Raw genomic sequence first — 19,774 nt, 5'->3', positions numbered from 1 at the left:
AATTTTTACGTATGGAATGGAATTTGCTTGGCCTTTGAAAAGTTTTTGGATTGATGACACGTCAATAAATATTTTTCCTTGCATAAGCTCTGTCTCTTCATTTAAAAAAAATTGGGGGAGGGGCGCCTGGGTGGCGCAGTCGGTTAAGCGTCCGACTTCAGCCAGGTCACGATCTCGCGGTCCGTGAGTTCGAGCCCCGCGTCGGGCTCTGGGCTGATGGCTCAGAGCCTGGAGCCTGTTTCCAATTCTGTGTCTCCCTCTCTCTCTGCCCCTCCCCCGTTCATGCTCTGTCTCTCTCTGTCCCAAAAATAAATAAACGTTGAAAAAAAAAAATGGGGGGAGGGGGCACCTAGGTGGCTCAGTCGGTTGAGTGTCCGACTTCAGCTCAGGTCATGATCTCACAGTCTGTGAGTTCGAGTCCCGCATTGGGGCTCTGTGATGACAGCTCAGAGCCTGGAGCCTGCTTTGGACTCTGTGTCTCCCCTGTCTCTCTGCCCCTTCCCTGCTCATGCTCTGTCTCACTCTCTCTCTAAAAAAAATAATAATAATAAACATGAAAAGAAAACTTTTTTTTTTTTTAACATTTATTTATTTTTGAGAGACAGAGACACAGAGAATGAGTCAGGGAGGGGCAGGGAGAGAGGGAGACACAATCCGAAGCAGGCTCCAGGCTCTGAGCTGTCAGCACAGAGCCCGATGTGGGGCCAGAACCCACGAACCATGCAATCATGACCTGAGGTGAAGTCGGACATTAAACCGACTGAGCCAGCCAGGCACCCCGAGCTCTGTCTCTTCTTTGACAGGCAGGTATGTTGCTCCTCTGTTCTCACCTTGAAGAAGTTACCTGAAGTTGTGTTCCTCTTTAGAATTTAAGAGGAAAGTAAAAGTACAGGACACAGAATTTCATATGAGCATTTAGTTGCAAATGAGCCAGGCTTTTCCATGGACTAAAATAACCAACTCTGGAAAACCTGACTCTGAATTAGGGACTTTTGCCTTTATAAAAATTACTTTTTAGGAGCACCTGGGTGGCTCAGTCTGTTAAGTGTCCAGCTCTTGGTTTCAGCCCAGGTCATGATCTCACGACTTCCTGGGTTCAAGCACCACATCAGGCTCTATGCTGGCAGCATGGAGCCTGCTTGGGATTCCCTCTCTCCCTCCCTCTCTCTCTCTCTCTCTCTCCCCCCTCCCTCCCTCCCTCCCTCCCTCCCCCCCTTCCCCTGCTTGTGCTGTCCCTGTTTCTCTCAAAATAAATGAACTTAAATTTTTTAAATTACTTTTTACATAGGAAATTGAGAACTTTCTGATATCCTTTTTGCCATTTGACCTAATTCTTTTTTTTTTTTTTTAAGTAATCTCCACACCTAACATAGGGCTCAAACTCATGACCCTGACATCAAGAGTGGTATGCTGTACCAACTGAGCCATCCAGGCACCCATGGCCTAATTCTGTCCAGAAGTAAGGGGCTTAACATTTTAGGCTTTTTGATTCTCTAAAGAATGAGACTTCTTGCTGGATGAGAGTAATAGCTAGGAAAACCATATATCTCATATAACTTGACTATGTCCCTAATAGAGATAGGAAAATATTTATCAAACTTTTCTACAAGTGGTAAAGAATTTATTTGGGGAAAAATCAAGGATCCAGTGTTTCAGCCAAATTACTCACCAAGCATTTCCCAGATGTTTTCTGTAGACTTAACTACTGTTCTGTGCACTACGGTGTTGATTACAAAGATCAGCTACGTGAGCCCCACATTGAGTGTAGAGATTGTTTTTAAAATAAAAATTTTTAAAGGAGGGGCTCAGCTGATAAAGAATGTGACTCTTCATCTCGAGGTTGTGAATTCAAGCCCCACAATGGGTGTGGAGATTACTTAAAAAATAAATAAAAGTGAAGTTTAAAAAAAGAGCAGCTACAGTCTCTGCCCCAAATAAAAGAACAGAGACAATATTGAACTTTTTTTATTTATGTTTGAGAGAGAGGGAGAGAGTGTGAGCAGGGTGGGGTGGGCAGAGAGAGAGAGGAAGACACAGAATCAAAAGCAGGTTCCAGGCTCTGAGCTATCAGCCCAGAGCCCAATATGAGGCTCAAACTCACAAACTGCGAGATCATGACCTGAGCTGAAGTCGGATGCTTAACCATCTGAGCCACCCAGTTGCCCCAGTATTGAACAATTTTGATACATAAAGTGCTTTATATTTATTTTGACACCTAACCTCATAAACCTGCTAGAATGGCCCTATTTTTCTCATGGGGGAAACGAGCTCATAGAGATGAAATCATCACTTGCTTGGTAATTAATGGATTTGAACACAAGTCTTTCTGACTCAAACTTTACACATACTGCTTTTCTGAAAGGCAAGAATAAGTATAGACAGAGCAAAGTATGATGGTTGCTAGATGAGTACTTAACAAAATACTAAGTTCAGAAAGAAGAAAAAAATTTTATGAGGTATCAGTAAAGACTTTGGAGGGGGATTTAGTCTGACCTTGGGTAGAATCTGTTTTTATCATCAAAATACCCTCACCTGAAAGACCTCAAACATACATTTTGGGTTTGGGAGAGTTGCCAAGCCCTATCTCTAAGGTTTGGGTTAGAACTCTGGGGTTCCCAATTTTACATTTGAGACTTTAAAGTTTGTAAAGTGATTTAGGAATGTTTGCTACACTGTGTTTGGTGTATAGCTTCACCTAGAATGGGGCTGCACTCAGATTTGTTTTACTGACCTCATCCCATTTTCATCCCTCCCTACCTCCAATTATGTTACGGTAAGAATTTGAGATACAGCGTCTTCAGGATGATGTGGACATAGTCTTATCCCTTCAACTTCAAGGTTGCACCAAGTGGTTGCTGAATGATTGGAAAGCCTAACCTCTGTCTGATTTAGCTTGGAAACTCCAGGCTTTGATAAAATGCTCATTCTTCTAGAAAGTATCCTGTAGTTTGGGAAATAACTCCTAAAACTAATCAAATATTTGTAGGAAGGAAGGAAATGACCAGGCACTGGGAAATTTTGCAGGCCTATGGGGTGGCTGGAGTGAAGATGGCAGATATGAGAAAAACATATGTTCTATTTAAATTTTGGCTAGAGCGCCTGGTAAATGTTTGGGGCAGAAAAAAACTAAGTTTGTAGCCTGAAATAATGATACCATAGTCCTGACAGGCTCTTTCTGTCTCATTCTCCTTGAAAGGAAGAAATTGGAATTCATATTTATTCAAGATAGTTGATCCACCGTCTTGAAGTGGTTTTTATAAAATTCTTAATTCTGGATAGCCAGCTTTAGGAAAACATTTTGCCAGCTGTTGGGTACTTGAACATTCCCAAAATAAAGGTAAATGAAAATAAGATAGACGGTTCCTAGGTAGCAGTGGTCTTTCCTGAAGTTCTGTTAACTATTTTTCCTGAATGTAGACAGGTCTATGTATCCGGAGAGATTATTACTGTGTCAGTCTCTGTGTATGTACACATATATGTGTTGTACGGGTGCTTCCCTCTCCCCCACCCTTTTAGAGTTGATGGCTTTGTCCCTGATTGTTCAGTATAATAGTTTGCAGATTCACTAAGAGAGCCTGTGTAGTAATGCTTGCTTTATTTTTTTTTTCTCTTCCACTCTTGTTTTATTTTTACTTTTTTTTCTTTGTGATGTGACATTTTCAGCTGATGTATTGAAAGCAAATCCTTCTAATTTGGGAGCCCAGATCACAAGAGTGAGTTTTTCTACTAGTGTCTTTAGCTGTATATCTTTTTTTGTGTGTGTCTTTCCACCCTTTTCCCTTCCCAATTCAAAAATATTCAAAACACATTTCATAAATATTAGATATGAAAATTCCTCTGTCTGTTGAACATCATGCCCTTCCACAAAGCAATGTCCACTTTATATCGGGTCAAATTCCTTTTCCTAATGCTATTGTAAAAGCATAGGCTAATGTATGTGTTTTGTTTTGGTTTGTTTTTTATATTATCTAGTGTGTTGGAAATAATTTTAGTTCTGTCTTCATTGCAGATATGTCTGGACTTTGTCACCAGTGTGTCATCAGCACTGTTCTTTTTTGGTTGTTGTTGTTTTGTTTTAAGGAAAATTATATACTAGTTTCTGAGAATAAAAGATTCATTCTTTTATCAGGATTTTAAGTAATAAATCCTTTGACTTATCTCTGTTCTCTCCTCATCCCCTGGATGTTCCTCTCAGGGCCATGAAGGAATGGAAAAGCTATACATATTACTCTCTAATTTCAGCAGACTGACCAGATGCAAGTGGTCAGACTGGTGAGCTCTGAACATGCTAGCATTGGAAGATGGTTTGTGTGATAGTCACAGGAAAACTTCATGCTGAAAAGAAATAGCACCTTTTTATGGTGAAATAAAAGTATGCTTTCTATTTGTTTTGATTCACATAACCTCCCCATGTAAGCTGTACATTGCTTTTTAAGATCTTACTCCTGGGTAATTTTCTGTACTAGCCTAACCCCTTTCTGTTTTCTTTGGCTTGTGTTATTACAATTTATCTCATGTTCTGTTTGTTTAGTTTTGCATCCTGGAGGAGCAGGTGATTAAATAGTCCCTTTTTTTTCCTCCTAATGTTCTAAAATGTGCTTGTTGTATCTGAAAACATTTAATTTTGCCCAGTAAAGTAAATGGTATGCTGTCCTAATTAGAAAATGCAGGTACTCCAAGTGTTTCATCCAAAGTAATCTGCCATTGTGGTTTCAGTTACTGAGAGTATTAAACACTGTGTTCTACGCTAGCACTATAACCATTGATTGAGGGTAAATATTCTAAAGGCCTTGTTTTCAGGATCCCCAAATTATTCTAAATCACCCACCCTCTGTTCCCTTTGTTTTTGTTTGTTGTTGTTGTTGTTACACCAGAGATTGAAAGATCTCAAGCAGAGAGAGTTTGCTCGAAATGTCTCTTCAAGATCCCGCAAAGATGAGAAGAAACAGGAAAAAGCCCTTCGGCGGCTCCATGAATTGGCTGAGCAAAGGAAACAAGCTGAATGGTGAGGATATGTTCCTTTATTTTCTTTTTTTTTTCCTCTCGAGTTTTTATTTTTATTTATTTTTTTGAGAGAGCACGACAGGGAGGGACAGAGAGAGAGGGAGACAGAATTCCCAAGCAGGCTCTGCACTGTCAGCACAGAGCCCTCTGTGGGGCTCAAACTCACGAACTGTGAGATCATAACCTGAGCTAAAAGTCACGAGTCAGATACTTAACTGACTGAGCCACTCAGGCACCCTGAGGATATTTTCTCCCAGAGGGTTCTACAGATAGTTATAATCCTTAAGATTTTAGATTATAATTTAAGATTTAAGATTTAAGAATTATAACCCTTGGGGCACCTGGGTGGCTCAGTTGGTTAAGCATCTGACTCTTGATTTCAACTCAGGTCATGATCTCACAGTTGTGAGATCAAGCCCCTTGTGGGGCTCTGTGCTAGGCATGGAGCCTGCTTAAGATTCTCTCTCTCCTTCTCCCTCTGCCCCTCCCTCCTGCTCACTCTTCCTGTCAAAAAAATAAAAAAGGAATTACAATACTAATTAGTGTATCTTTCTTTCAAACTGAAAGCATATCTGTAATTAGAGTGTAATATACTGATGAGGAATATGCACTTCTGAGGCCCTATCCTACCTTCTGTCCGACCTTAGTTATCTAAGCTCTATGCCTCAGTTTCCTTATCTGTAAAATGGAGATGATAATAATAACAATTTACCTCTTACAGTTGTGAGGAGTGATTATCTTTTCATCAAAAGTGCATTATAGGGGAGCCTGGGTGGCTCCGTCAGTTAAGTGTCCAACTCTTGATTTCAGCTCAGGTCATGATCTCATAGTTGTGAAATCAAGCTTCACATTAGGCTCCACACTGGGCATGGAGCCTGCTTAAAATTCTCTTTCTCCCTCTGCCCCTCTCCCCTGCTCATGTTCATTCTCTTTCTCTCTCTCTCTCTCAAAAAAAAAAAAAAAAAGGCCTTAGAGTGCCATGCCATAGAAGATGCTCAGTAAATCGATAAATTCTACAAATATTTTTCCCATTTTTCAGCATTCTTCTGTAGAAAAGCACATACATTACAGTATTCTGTTTTATAGCTAAAAAGTACTGGCGCAAAGATTCAAGTGTTATAACTTCCTTTTAAGTACTATACAGTTAGTAATAACCACTAAAACCTAAGTATTCTATCCATTTATTTCTCTGCAGGTTCCTACCTTCTTGAGTGTTCTTTTTAATATTCCTTCATGGTTCTTGATGATTATCAACTTGGGAGCTGGTATTTAGCCTTAGGTGGAATTTACCCCACCTGGGGCGGAATTTCCAAGCAACTAGACTTTGGGGACCCAAAGCATCTGAGGATTCATGCAGTATGTGCCCTGATCAGAAAGACTTAGGCCCCCATGTTTGTTTGTTTCCAAGTTTATTTATTTTGAGAGCACAAGCAGGGGAGGAGCAGAGAGAAGGCAGACAGAATCCAAGCAGGCTTCGCACTGTCAGCGCAGAGCGCGATGTGGGGCTGAACTCATGAACCATGAGATCATGACCTGAGCCAAGATCAAGAGTCAGACGCTTAACCGACTGTGCCACCTAGGTGCCCCCCATGTTTGTTTTTAATGGCTGTCCAGGATCAAAGGAAGTAACTGGTTACAGTAGAAAGAAACTATGACTATGTTTTTTGTTTTTTTGTTTTTTTTTAACGTTTATTTATTTTTGAGACAGAGAGACACAGCATGAACGGGGGAGGGGCAGAGAGAGAGGGAGACACAGAATCGGAAGCAGGCTCCAGGCTCTGAGCCATCAGCCCAGAGCCCGACGCGGGGCTCGAACCCGTGGACCATGAGATCGTGATCTGAGCTGAAGTTGGACGCTCAACCGACTGAGCCACCCAGGCGCCCCTGACTATGGTTTTTAAAAGTTTACAGCCAAGTTGGGGCCACAGATACCAAGTTCCTGGACTTACTAGGTTCATTTTGTCTCTGGATCCTTTTTTTACTTACTTCTCTGAGTGTTTTGGAAAAAGAAGGAAGGGAGAGAACACATAGTATAAGTTGTGAAATAGAATTAACTGCTGAGCTCTAATGTTGAGTTAAACTGCCTATAAACTGGTTCTGATTCCTTCTTTGGGCAGCTTTTTATATAGTAACATGTTACTCTTGGGCATATCACAAAGCTATCTTCTCAAAAAGTATATACCAGGTCATCTTCTAATTTAGGACATATTTTAATACATGTTTTTCTTCAGAAGTGTCTTGGTAGTTGTCAGTTTCATAAGCAAACAGTTAAAAGATGACCAAGTAATCTCTTGGGAGAATAAAAGAAGGTTTGACCAATCATCAGGTATTTCATTGTCCCAGAATTAATAATGCATGACCCCATCATATATATTATTGAATTAACATGGTAAAGAGTAAGCAAAAGAACAAAATAAGATCCCTTCTTATTCACCTAGAGGGTCTCTTTGCCATGAGGTAGGTTTCATGGCACAGCGTGTCTCTTGCTATCTAAATCTTTTGGGTTCCTGTCTTTCATTAGCAAGAGTTTTTAGAGAACAAGGGATAACATATCATCCAAATATATGTAGTCCCTGAATTTAGGATAGCTTGTAGCTAGGGATCAGATAACAAGACTTCATCTAAATAGATACCCGATAAGTTTACCTTAAGTTTGGCTTGAAAGGTACCTCAAGTGTATAGTCCACACACTGTAAAAATTTCAGACATGACATGAGTTTAAAACACTGGCTTTGAGGCTTCTCTGTGTTCCTTTTTTCAGAGCTGAGAAAGTGTTTGGTAGCATCATGATCATTGTACAGAATGTCCAGAAATCAAAAAACCAAAGCAAATGCCAGACATACTAACCAGAGACTACCATAGAGTAACACAGTGGAAGTTTCTGACTGTGATAAACTCAGAAAATATCCACATTTTAAAAAGTAAAATTTGAGGAGCAACTGAGTGGCTCAGTCGGTTAAGCGTCCAGTCTTGATCTTGGCTCAGGTCATGTGGGTCCTAGCCTCGAATCAGGCTCTGTGCTGACAGTGTGGAGCCTTCTTGGAATTCTCTCTCCTCTCTCTGCCCCTGCCCCACTCAATGCTCACTCTTTCTCTCAAAATAAATGAATATACTTAAAAAAAAAAAAAAGTATAATTTGAAAACACAGAGGAAATTAGAGGGGTTTTTGAGCTGAATGAAATACAATCTTTGTGAATAGATGTTCAGCCACCCATTTGATGGCATACTGATGGGTGGGATGATTCAGTAAGAAATGAGAACAGGAGTGCCTGGCTGGCTCAGTCAGAAGAGCACACAACGCTTGATCTTCAAGCCCCACATTGGGTGTAGAGATTACCTAACAAAATAAATAAACTTAAAAAAGAAATGAGAACAAATACAAATGAGAACAAATGAGAACAAATGAGAACAAATGAGAACTCAAATACAAAATGAGAAATGGGTCAGCTGTACCAGGTGGTAATGACAGACTATTTGAATTGTGTAATAAAGCTTTACTTTTTAAATTCTAGACAGCTTAGGAAGAGATAGTATTAACCGGCTGGCCCTGGAAGTACAGCTAATCAGTATGTTAACAGTATGAGACTTTGCCTAAACCCACTGAGCAAGTATCTCTTTTTGGCACAGGGCTAGGAAATGACCACCACGCAGTGTCTTCGGGTCCAACCTGCAGTGAATGGTGGAACATGAGAGAGAAGTGTTATATAAGAAGTATGAAGTGTATACCTCTAACCTTTTTTGTTATTTTTCTAAACCCTTGTGCAGTGCACCTGGAAGCGGTCCCATGTTCAGACCAACCACAGTGGCTGTAGATGAAGAAGGTGGAGATGATGATAAAGATGAATCAGCTACAAACAGTGGCACAAGTGCCACAGCCACTTGTGGCCTGGGATCTGAATTCTCCACAGATAAAGGAGGCCCTTTCACTGCAATACAAAGCACTAATACCTCTGGACTGGCACAGGCTCCTGGGTTAGCCTCCCAAGGCATCAGCTTTGGCATTAAGAATAATCCAGGAACTCCACTGCAGAAATTGGGAGTGTCATTTTCCTTTGCCAAGAAGGCTCCTGTCAAACTCGAATCAATAGCGTCAGTGTTCAAGGACCACGCAGAGGAAGGACCCTCTGAAGATGGAGCCAAAGCGGATGAGAAAGGTTCTGACCAAGCATTGCAGAAGATGGGAGAATCTGATGGTAGCAGTAATCTTGATGGTAAAAAAGAGGATGAAGACCCTCAGGATGGAGGGTCCCTAGCCTCAACATTATCTAAGTTAAAAAGAATGAAGCGAGAAGAAGGAGCTGGGGCTGCAGAGCCAGAGTATTACCACTACATTCCCCCAGCACACTGCAAAGTAAAACCAAATTTCCCCTTCCTACTCTTTATGAGAGCCAGTGAACAAATGGAAGGTGATAATAGTATGCACCCAAAGAATGCCCTAGAGAGCAAAAAAAGCAGTTCTCCCAAGCCTAAAGGCTGTATCAAGGTGATAGCAAGCCAAGGAGCAGAAAAGACAGTTGATGAAGTCTCTGAGCAACAGACAGAAACCAGTGCCGCAGAGGCCTCAGAGCCTGGAAGCAAAGCTGAGACAAAGAAGACCTCAGGAGGGGATGTAAGTGAGCAGAGTTTAGAGAGTCCATGTCAGAAGGCTTCAGAGAATCAAATATGTGAGTCTAACCCCTCTAAAGAAACCTCTCAGATCACCCCAGCAGGGAAAGAAAGCCAGGAGGGACCCAAACATCCTACTGGTCCCTTCTTTCCAGTTTTGAGCAAAGATGAAAGCACTGCCCTCCAGTGGCCATCGGAACTCTTAATTTTTACCAAGGCAGAACCCTCCATTTCATACAGTTGTAACCCTTTATACTTTGACTTTAAACTTTCAAGGAACAAAGATGCCAGAGCTAAAGGGACCGAAAAACCAAAGGACATAGGAGGCTCCTCAAAGGACCATCTCCAGGGCCTTGATGCTGGTGAGCCAAATAAAAGCAAAGAGGGTGGAGAGAATGTAGAACATTCCTCAGGAGGCAGAATGGATGCACCTGCTTCTGGGTCTGCCTGTAGCAGTCTGAACAAGCAAGAACCTGGAGGCAGCCATGGGTCAGAGACAGAGGACACAGGGAGAAGCCTTCCTAGCAAGAAAGAACGATCTGGGAAGTCCCACCGACACAAAAAGAAAAAGAAGCACAAAAAATCCAGCAAACACAAACGGAAACATAAGGCTGACCCAGAAGAGAAAAGTTCTAAGACAGAGTCTGGGGAGAAGTCTAAGAAGCGCAAGAAACGAAAACGAAAGAAGAACAAGTCATCAGCCCCCGCGGATTCTGAACGGGGACCCAAACCAGAACCCCCTGGGAGTGGTAGCCCTGCACCACCAAGACGACGGCGGCGAGCTCAAGATGACTCCCAGCGGAGATCCCTCCCAGCTGAAGAAGGGAGCAGCGGCAAGAAGGACGAAGGTGGAGGTGGTGGCAGCTCCCAGGATCATGGTGGGAAGAAACACAAAGGTGAGCCTCTAACTTCATCCTGCCAGCGAAGAGCTGGCACCAAACGGAGCAGCCGGTCCAGCCATCGAAGTCGACCCAGTAGTGGAGATGAAGATAGTGACGATGCTTCGTCACACCGGCTACACCAGAAGTCTCCGTCCCAGTACAGTGAGGAGGAGGAAGAGGAGGAAGACTCAGGCAGTGAGCATTCCCGGAGCCGTTCCCGGTCGGGCCGGCGCCATTCCTCACACCGTTCCTCCCGGCGTTCTTACTCAAGTAGCTCCGATGCTTCTTCAGACCAGAGCTGCTACAGCAGACAGCGCAGTTACTCTGATGACAGCTACAGTGACTATAGTGACCGATCTCGAAGGCACTCCAAGCGCTCCCATGACTCTGACGACTCAGACTATGCCAGCTCCAAACACCGGTCCAAACGGCACAAGTACTCCTCTTCTGATGACGACTATAGCCTCAGTTGCAGCCAGTCCCGAAGCCGGTCTCGGAGTCATACCAGGGAGCGCTCAAGGTCCCGGGGCCGCAGCCGCAGCAGCAGCTGTAGTCGCAGCCGGAGCAAACGGAGAAGCCGCAGCACCACGGCCCACAGCTGGCAGCGGAGCCGAAGCTATAGCCGTGACCGCAGCCGCAGCACCAGGAGCCCTTCCCAGCGATCAGGTTCCAGGAAGGGCTCATGGGGTCACGAAAGCCCTGAGGAGAGGCGTTCTGGTCGTCGAGACTTCATCCGCTCTAAAATCTACCGCTCCCAGTCTCCCCACTATTTCCGATCAGGCCGGGGAGAAGGTCCTGGGAAGAAAGATGACAGCAGAGGAGACGATGGTAAAGGGACAGGCCCGCCCTCCCAGAACAGCAACATTGGTGCTGGAAGGGGGTCAGAAGGTGACTGCAGCCCCGAAGACAAGAACTCCGTTACAGCCAAACTGCTCCTGGAGAAGATTCAGTCAAGGAAAGTGGAGAAGAAACCCAGTGTGAGTGAGGAGGTGCTGGCCACCCCTGTTAAAGCTGGGCTCAAGCTCAAGGACCCCCCACAAGGTTATTTTGGGCCCAAGCTCCCCCCATCTCTTGGCAGTAAGCCTGTTCTTCCATTGATAGGGAAGCTCCCAGCTACCCGAAAGCCGAACAGCAAGAAATGTGAAGAGTCTGGCTTAGAAAGGGGGGAAGAGCAAGAACAGTCAGAGACAGAAGAAGGGCCTCCAGGGAGTAGTGATGCCCCATTTGGACATCAGTTCCCCTCAGAGGAAACAGCTGGCCCCTTATCAGACCCACTCCCAGAAGAGCCAAAGTCTGAAGAAGTTACTGCTGATCACCCTGTTGCTCCACTAGGCACCCCAGTGCACTCTGACTGCTATCCTGGGGACCCCACCATCTCCCATAACTACCTCCCTGACCCCAGCGATGGGGACACCCTAGAGTCCTTGGATAGTGGCAGTCAGCCAGGCCCTGTGGAATCCAGCTTGCTGCCTATAGCGCCAGACCTTGAGCACTTCCCCAGTTATGCACCTCCCAGTGGGGATCCTAGTATTGAGTCAGCTGATGGGGCTGAGGATGCTTCCCTGGCCCCCCTAGAGAGCCAGCCCATCACCTTCACCCCTGAGGAGATGGAGAAGTACAGCAAGCTCCAGCAGGCCGCACAACAGCACATCCAGCAGCAGCTTCTAGCCAAGCAAGTAAAGGCCTTTCCAGCCTCAGCTGCCCTGGCCCCAGCCACTCCAGCCCTGCAGCCTATCCATATTCAGCAGCCAGCCACAGCCTCTGCCACCTCAATCACAACTGTTCAGCATGCCATCCTGCAACATCATGCGGCGGCAGCTGCCGCCGCCATCGGAATTCACCCCCACCCTCATCCCCAGCCACTCGCCCAAGTGCATCATATTCCCCAGCCCCACCTGACCCCCATTTCCTTGTCCCACCTCACTCACTCAATCATCCCTGGACATCCGGCCACCTTTCTCGCTAGCCATCCCATCCACATCATTCCCGCCTCAGCCATTCATCCTGGGCCCTTCACCTTCCATCCTGTCCCACATGCTGCCCTCTACCCTACCCTGCTTGCTCCGCGGCCTGCTGCAGCAGCTGCCACCGCCCTCCACCTTCACCCACTACTTCACCCCATCTTCTCAGGTCAGGACCTGCAGCACCCGCCTAGCCATGGCACATGAGTTGGGGGATGGGAGCCCAGGTAGGGCCAGGGAAGGTGACCCATATATCTTCCCTCGGGGGTGTTGAGCCATTAATACCAGCAAGTAGAAGCTGGGATGGGCAGTGTCTGACAGCCAAAGAATCGAGTTTTGGCTTGCAGGGGTGGTTTTAGATTTGAGGTTTGCTTTGGGTTTACTATCAGGGATTTTTTTTCCCTTCCCCCCTTTCTGTTTGTCCCTCCTTCTCCTGTGTTTCTAAGCTAGGGAACGCCAGTAAGTGCTACCCACCCCTCTGCGGCAACATCTCCAAACTGTCAAGTTTGGATATTCCTCTCTTCCCTCTACTTTTTATCCTCCACTCTTCCCTTCTGTAAATTTTAAAACATTTTTTCCTCTCTGGCCGGAGGTTTGTCTATCTGGTCCTGCCCTCTCAGTGTCTTTGACCATCCCTTGATGACCTTATGCTATCCCGGGTGAGGTGGAAAGGGAGTCTGACCTGGAACCAGATGCTACTCAGGCTGTTATTCAATCAGTCCACTTCCCACACAAACAGAAAGCCACACATTTGGCACTGTTGTCCTCATATCCCTCATCCCAGAAGAGGTATCTGCATATCCCAGAAAAGAAGATCCTATCATGAATAGAAGCTATGCGGAACATAGAGTCGCCCGTGTGCTTCCCCAGAGAGGAGCTCATGTGTCTGAAGGGTGTATTTTCTTCTGTCATGTTGATGTTTCCTTCTTAATTTATAGGATTTTTTTTAATGTAAAAAATTGCACTGAACTCTATAAACGTAAATGCTGCTTTTTGTAGCTCATATTAAAAAAAAAAGGTTCCATATTTGTAGTATACTGCAATAATATTTTTTACATCCAGCTCTTTAAGTGATCCTTGTTCTGGTGGCTTTGTGTAAATATGTTTGCCCTAGTTGAACTAAGAAACTTTAAAGGTTATAAAATGAAAACAAAAAATAAAGTATCTGTTTTCTGCTAGATGCAAAAATGACTAAGCATGTATATTTTATCAAGCTCATGTATTTTTTGAAGTTATGAACTATAAAAATGTTAAAACAAAAAAAGAACAATTGTTTAACATTTTTTGCTGGGACAGAACGTTTAGTTAATTTGCAGTAAGTGGTGCCCCCAGCACTGGGATTTGGTTGTTTTTTGTTTTTTTTTTTTCAACTAATGGGCAGCAGTCAGCTGGGGGTGTCAAAGGGGTCTTCAGTTATGACATCTCCCTCATGTGCTTTGCAGTTTTATACAGAGAAACAGGTGAGCCCACAGAGGAGGAGAGAGAAATTTGAGAGCTTTGTTCTCTGGAAGCAGGGAGATTCAGAGTGATTGTCTGGGGGATTTCCTGGGTTTTCTGGGGACCTTGTTCCGGGCAGTCCATTTGCCTTCCTAGTACTTAGCCCCCCTCTGACAGTTTTTGTTGTTGTTTTTGTTGTTGTTTTTTGTTTTGTTTTGTTTTTAATGTGCCTTCTGGGTTGGCTAGAAACAGAAGTAGAAGTAGACTTGAGGATGATAAGAGTTGGGACGGTTTCTTCCCCTCTTGTTGGGAGGTGAGCATATTTATAGATACTGCAGATTATTTTGCTTCCTAGTTTCCATGCCTTCTGCCCAGCTTAGTTTAAGCAGTGAAGATTTTTTTTTTTTTCCTTTTCTCCCATGACACCTACCAGAGGAAGTACCACCTTCATTCCTCTTCTTCCTCTTGCCTTTCACCAGGGCTCTCAGACCTAATTCATGTACTGGCCCAAAGGTGTTTATATTGCAGGTCTCATCTTTGGTGTAGTTAGCAGTTCTCTATCTGGCATTTCCCTACCCATTCCTGTGGCTGGAATTGGTTGGGTGGTTACCGGACAGGAAAAATCAAACCCTACTCACTTGGGCCAAGGCTCTGGGTTCTGCCTTTCTTCTCAGATTCCCAAAAGAAAAAGGTTTTGAGTTTATGAGAAGCAAGTGCTGGGCAAACAAGGCTCCTGCCTGAGCCTCCTACCTGTTCAGTGCTCCTCCTCTGATTCAGAAGCATCACTTTGGATAACTAGCACTGGAAAAATGAAATCATCTGTTTGAAGTGAAGGGACTCATTTTTCTTTGCTTTCAGCCCATGTAAATATTTAAATAATACAGTATTAACATTTTTGTGCTGCTTCCCATTAGCTTATAGATTGAGCCATACTCTGGCTGCCTCTCTACCTTCCTGGGGGCAGTTTTCTTTAACTTTCAGAATAGTGATTTTAAAACTTAAAAAACAAAATAACCTATCCTTACTTACAAACATTACAGATTGTATTTAACTTTATCACATATGATAGAGATATATATGCTGTAAAATTAGGGAAAGGAACTTTCTAATAAACCAATGATTTGTGGAAACTTAGCAGAGTCTGTCGTGATTGTTGCCCCATCCACTCAAGTTGGGAAGGGATGGAGTTGTGGGTTACAAATAATACCTTGTTTGAAGTGATCAAGGAATAGAGTCTTGTGAACGAGTTACTTACGATGTTTGGAATTGAGCTTCTCAAGACAGGCTGCCCACGTAGCAGCAGATTGTGCTGTAGGAGGAAATAATAGTGGTTAATTTTCTTTTAGTCTTAGGTGGATGTCTTGGAATATGCACCTCGTTTCCACACTTTCCCATGAGAATTGTCTTCTATGTCTACTTTTTTGCTCAGTTGAAATACAATCTCTGTGTAGTAGAATGTGTGGCATGTAGGTGCTCACTAAACGGCATTGGAATTTCTGGCTTCAATTTTCAGGATTTGGAATGCACTTCAGGGGCAGTGGGATTACAAGTCATCTGCCTGGACTTTGCCTTCCTGATGGAGTTTTGTATACCCGAACCAGTCTTGAGTTATTCTTCTTAACCTCATAATAATAACAATGCTACAGAGCCGCGTAGTAAAAGGAAATGTGCCCTAATTGTTACAGCAGATAAAAACCTCTATCTACTCTTCTGTATCAAAAAAATGACAAAGGCAGAGGAAGTTTAGTTTCAAAAGCTAACCATAGATTTGTAATGATAAATTGAGATTCCTCTCTCTTCCTCAGACTTTCAGGAAGGAGGAGTACAAAGTCTGTTTCTTTCCTAATCTCTCATGCAGCTGTGTTCTCCCTAGACAAAAGACAAGCTATTCAATTTGAACCTTGGGTTGGATGCTCAGATCTTCCTACCTTCCTAACTGAGCAAAATCCCTGCCCAGAAAGAAGGAATGTTACAAAGTGAAAGTGAAGGACACCTGGGTGGCTCAGTCAGTTGAGTGTCTGGACAACTCTTGATTTCGGCTCGGGTCATGATCCTGGTTAGAGTTCGAGCCCCACATTGGGCTTGTTTGCGCTGAGGGCACAGAACCTGCTTGGGATTCTTTCCCTCTCTCTCTCTGCCCCTCCCCCCTACTCATCCTCATGCATGTGCTCTTTCAAAATCAATTTAAAATTTTTTAATTGAAAAAAGTGACTTTCTGAGCAGGCAAGGTGTGCCTACTGGCCTGTAGAGAGTGCTATGTGAGGGCATGTGCAGCCGATTCCAATAAGGGTTCTTTCAACCACCTGCCTCAGCCACCTATACTTGCAACCTGGAAGGACTCCCCTTTCTACACCCTGATGACTAAATCAGGCCTTGTTGACCTTCCCATTCTTCTTTGTCAGAAATACCTTCACCCCCCCCCCCCACCCCCTTATCAGCTCATGTCTGAATTATTGCAGCATATTTCTGGCTGGGCTCAGAGTCCTATGCAAGCTTACTGGCTTTTCAGAATCTGTGTTGGGTTCATTTTATGTACTGCTTCCCAGTAAAATGCTAAGCTTGGAGAGGACACAGACTGATTTCTATACCTCCTTTTTTTTTTAATCCCTTAGAATGTTTTACATAGAGTTGAACGCATAGTAAACATTTTTACTATATGTTGAAAAATAGGAACAAAAAATACTGAGGATTATGCAAGGATTAAACAAGGAAGCATCAAAGATAATGAAGGATTTTTCTCTATATATCCTCCATGTCACCTACCTCAGTGCCAGGCACATAGAAGTTCAGTCATTGTTGACTGAAGCCTTAACAGAACTCTGGATTCATTGAGGAATTCTAGGACTCAGGGCTGGTGGGATGGGAAAGTGGGAGCAGTGTGTCAGCACTCTGCCTATTATCTCAGAAGGGAGATCAACCCAGCTCTGGCCCCAAAGGAACACCCGTGAGAAACAATTCTTGAATACCAAACTCTTTCGTTCCCAAATCTGATCCTTCACCTATTTCTAGTTGTAGCTGATGGTACAACTGTCCTGACAGCCATGCACCAAAGCTGTAAATTACTTTTGACACCTCCCTACCCCAGTGTTACTGATTGTGTAACCTCTGCTCTCTCTTTTGTTCCTATCAGTACCCTGGTTCAGACCTCACCACCTTTAACCAAAAGGATTGCAGTGGCCACCCATCTATCTGACCTTCCCGCTAAGTCCTGCGTTTCTCAGTTCCTTCTATCCACAGCCAGTGTAATCATCCAAAAGGGAGCACAATTGGTCAATGTATCTCTTATTCCCTGACTTTAAAAATCTTTGGTTCTCCATCTCCTACAGATTAAAAATTCAAATTCCTTGAGGCATTCAAGGACCTTCAGTGATTTGATCCTAGCCTTCCATTTCATTCTCGTGCCTCAGTCCTCCCCTTTGAACACCATACGTTGAGTCGACTACTTGCCTTTCCCTATAATTGACCTCTATGGTCTGCAGCTCTCTTTTCTCATGTTATTTCCTGTGCCTAAAAAACCCTCATTCTCAGACAAAAGGCACCACGGTGTACTGGTTAAGAACACGCAATAAAAAAAGGTGGGGCGGGGGGGGGCACCTGGGTGACCCAGTCGGTTAGGTGTCCGACCTCGGCTCAGGTCATGATCTCACGGTTAGTGGGTTCGAGCCCTGCATCAGGCTCTGTGCTGACAGCTCAGAGCCTGGAGCTGCTTCAGATTCTGTCTCCCTCTTTCTCTGTCCCTCCCCCACTCGTGCTCTCTCTCAAAAGTGAATTAGGTGTTAAAAAAAAAAAAGATTTTTGGGGGCGCCTGGGTGGCGCAGTCGGTTAAGCGTCCGACTTCAGCCAGGTCACGATCTCGCCGTCCGTGAGTTCGAGCCCCACGTCGGGCTCTGGGCTGATGGCTCAGAGCCTGGAGCCTGTTTCTGATTCTGTGTCTCCCTCTCTCTCTGCCCCTCCCCCGTTCATGCTCTGTCTGTCTCTGTCCCAAAAAAAAAAATAAACGTTAAAAAAAAAAAAAAAAAAAAAAAAAAGATTTTAAGACTGATGGATTCAAGCCAAACATGTTTGAATCCTTGTTTTGCCACCCTTTGGCCATATAAATTTGGGCAATTTACCTAAAACTCTACCACGGTTTTTGCATCTATAAAATGTGCATAACAGGGGCGCCTGGGTGGCTCAGTCGGTTAAGCATCCGACTTCGGCTCAGGTCATGATCTCGCGGTCTGTGGGTTCGAGCCCCGCGTCGGGCTCTGTGCTGACAGCTCAGAGCCTGGAGCCTGTTTCAGATTCTGTGTCTCCCTCTTTCTCTGACCCTTCCCTGTTCATGCTCTCTCTCTGTCTCAAAAATAAATGTTAAAAAAAAATTTTTTTTTTTAATGTGCGTAACAATACTTATTTCATAGGGTGGTTATGAGCAGCAAAGATATAAACGACTTCAGTTAGGCATAATGTTAGTCTACCCTTTCAAGGCATTCTTTACTGTCCCTCTGCTGCAGTTATGTGTGTTCGTGTCCTAATTCTGGACTAAGTTCTTTAACGATCCCTGACAGTTATCTTTGTATCCCTCATCACTCAGTGCCTTGAGCAGAATAAATACCCATTAAAGACTTCAGTGGGATGTGACAATATTGAGCTATGCAGTCAGTATACCACAGTAATGTAATACCATTTGGTTGAAGACCAGAAGAGGGTAGAAGGTAAGTATAGGACAGGGTTAAGTATTCATTCTAGCAAATGTATGCCTATTGTGAGCTTAGCACTGGGGATTCAGCAGTGAAGAAGATCCAGACTAAAGTTCAAGGAGGTTCCTCAGGGAGCCTGGGTGGCTCAGTCGGTTAAGCGTCCGACTTCAGCTCCGGTCATGATCTCATGGTTCGTGGGTTCGAGCCTTGCGTCGGGCTCTGTGCTGACAGCTCAGAGCCTGGAGCCTTTTTTGGATTCTGTGTCTCCCTCTCTCTCTGACCCTCCCCTGTTCATGCTCTGTCTCTCTCTGTCTCAAAAATAAATAAACGTTAAAAAAAATTTTTTTAAGTTCAAGGAGCTTCTAATCTAGTAAGGGAGAGGACTTCGAGTTGTGGGCCAAGGTGGTGAATTACAAGGGGAAGGGAGGAGCTGGAAGCATGGCACAGGATAGTTGGGCAGGATAAGATAGATGGTGGTTAAGTTTGATTAGAAAATATAGAGCAAAAGGAGGACGTGGCAGTCTTCCTTTACCCCTAGCAGATCTTTTGAATTTCCTTCCTGAGAGCCTGCTTTTTTGGGGAAGACCTACAGTGCCAATAAGACTTGGCACTACTCTTCCTGTCATCCAGAGAAAATTGCCTTGCCTTTCTGCTCAAAATATTCCTTCTCTCCACTGTGTGACTCCATGTTTGCATCTTTCCTCCTCAGTGCATGCTTCCATTCAGTCTGTCTGTCAACGACACATACTACACGTTAGGCTCTCGGCTAGGCCCTGGGGCTGCAAAAAGGAACCTTGTTCTCAAGGGAGTCATGGACACAATCCAGTGAATGGACCATGACTAAACAGTGTGATCAGTGCTGTTCCCATGTGTGCCAACTCCAGGGTGCCAGCCTGAGGAGTTGAGGGAGGCGTCCCCTAGGCAGGGAGCCCACTAGAATCAAGTCTTGATTGGACAAGAGCTCTGTCACCCAAGAAAGAGGGAGGGTCTGCCTTCAAATGAATAGCTGGCATATAGTCCCAGAGCCTGTGAGCCAGAATATCCTGGACTCCACTCTTTCCCCATCTCCTTTCCCCTTTGGCCAAGATCCATTGGCCACACATTTCGCCAGCACCAGCTGCACCGCTGTGGCCACATTAAGATGTGGCCTGAGATGGAGGGAGAGTGAAGAAGCTTGCTACACCAATATGGCTGACCAAAGCTCTGG

At 44.4% G+C, this 19,774-nt stretch overlaps 1 protein-coding gene across 13 annotated transcripts in view; it reads left to right on the top strand.

The window, feature by feature from the left end:
• Positions 1-15,022, top strand: part of GPATCH8 (G-patch domain containing 8) — a 103,352-nt gene extending 88,330 nt beyond the window's left edge. For 12 of the 13 annotated variants that reach the window (XM_086687508.1, XM_086687512.1, XM_086687516.1 and 9 more), the window contains 3 exons: positions 3,664-3,713; positions 4,875-5,005; positions 8,770-15,022. In XM_086687508.1, the coding sequence (XP_086543634.1) occupies positions 3,664-3,713; positions 4,875-5,005; positions 8,770-12,658 (4,070 nt within the window). In that variant the 3' untranslated portion in view covers positions 12,659-15,022. The remainder of the gene's footprint in view (positions 1-3,663; positions 3,714-4,874; positions 5,006-8,769) is intronic. The other variant, XM_086687509.1, reaches the window with a different exon arrangement.
• Positions 15,023-19,774: the final 4,752 nt, after the last annotated feature.

The sequence above is a fragment of the Puma concolor genome, chromosome E1 (assembly GCF_028749965.1).
Source record: "Puma concolor isolate L17-30 chromosome E1, mPumCon1.1.hap2, whole genome shotgun sequence".
Lineage (NCBI taxonomy): Eukaryota > Metazoa > Chordata > Mammalia > Carnivora > Felidae > Puma > Puma concolor.
The sequence above is the reverse complement of the archived record's forward strand: the minus strand, read 5'-3'. Positions and strand labels throughout refer to the sequence as shown.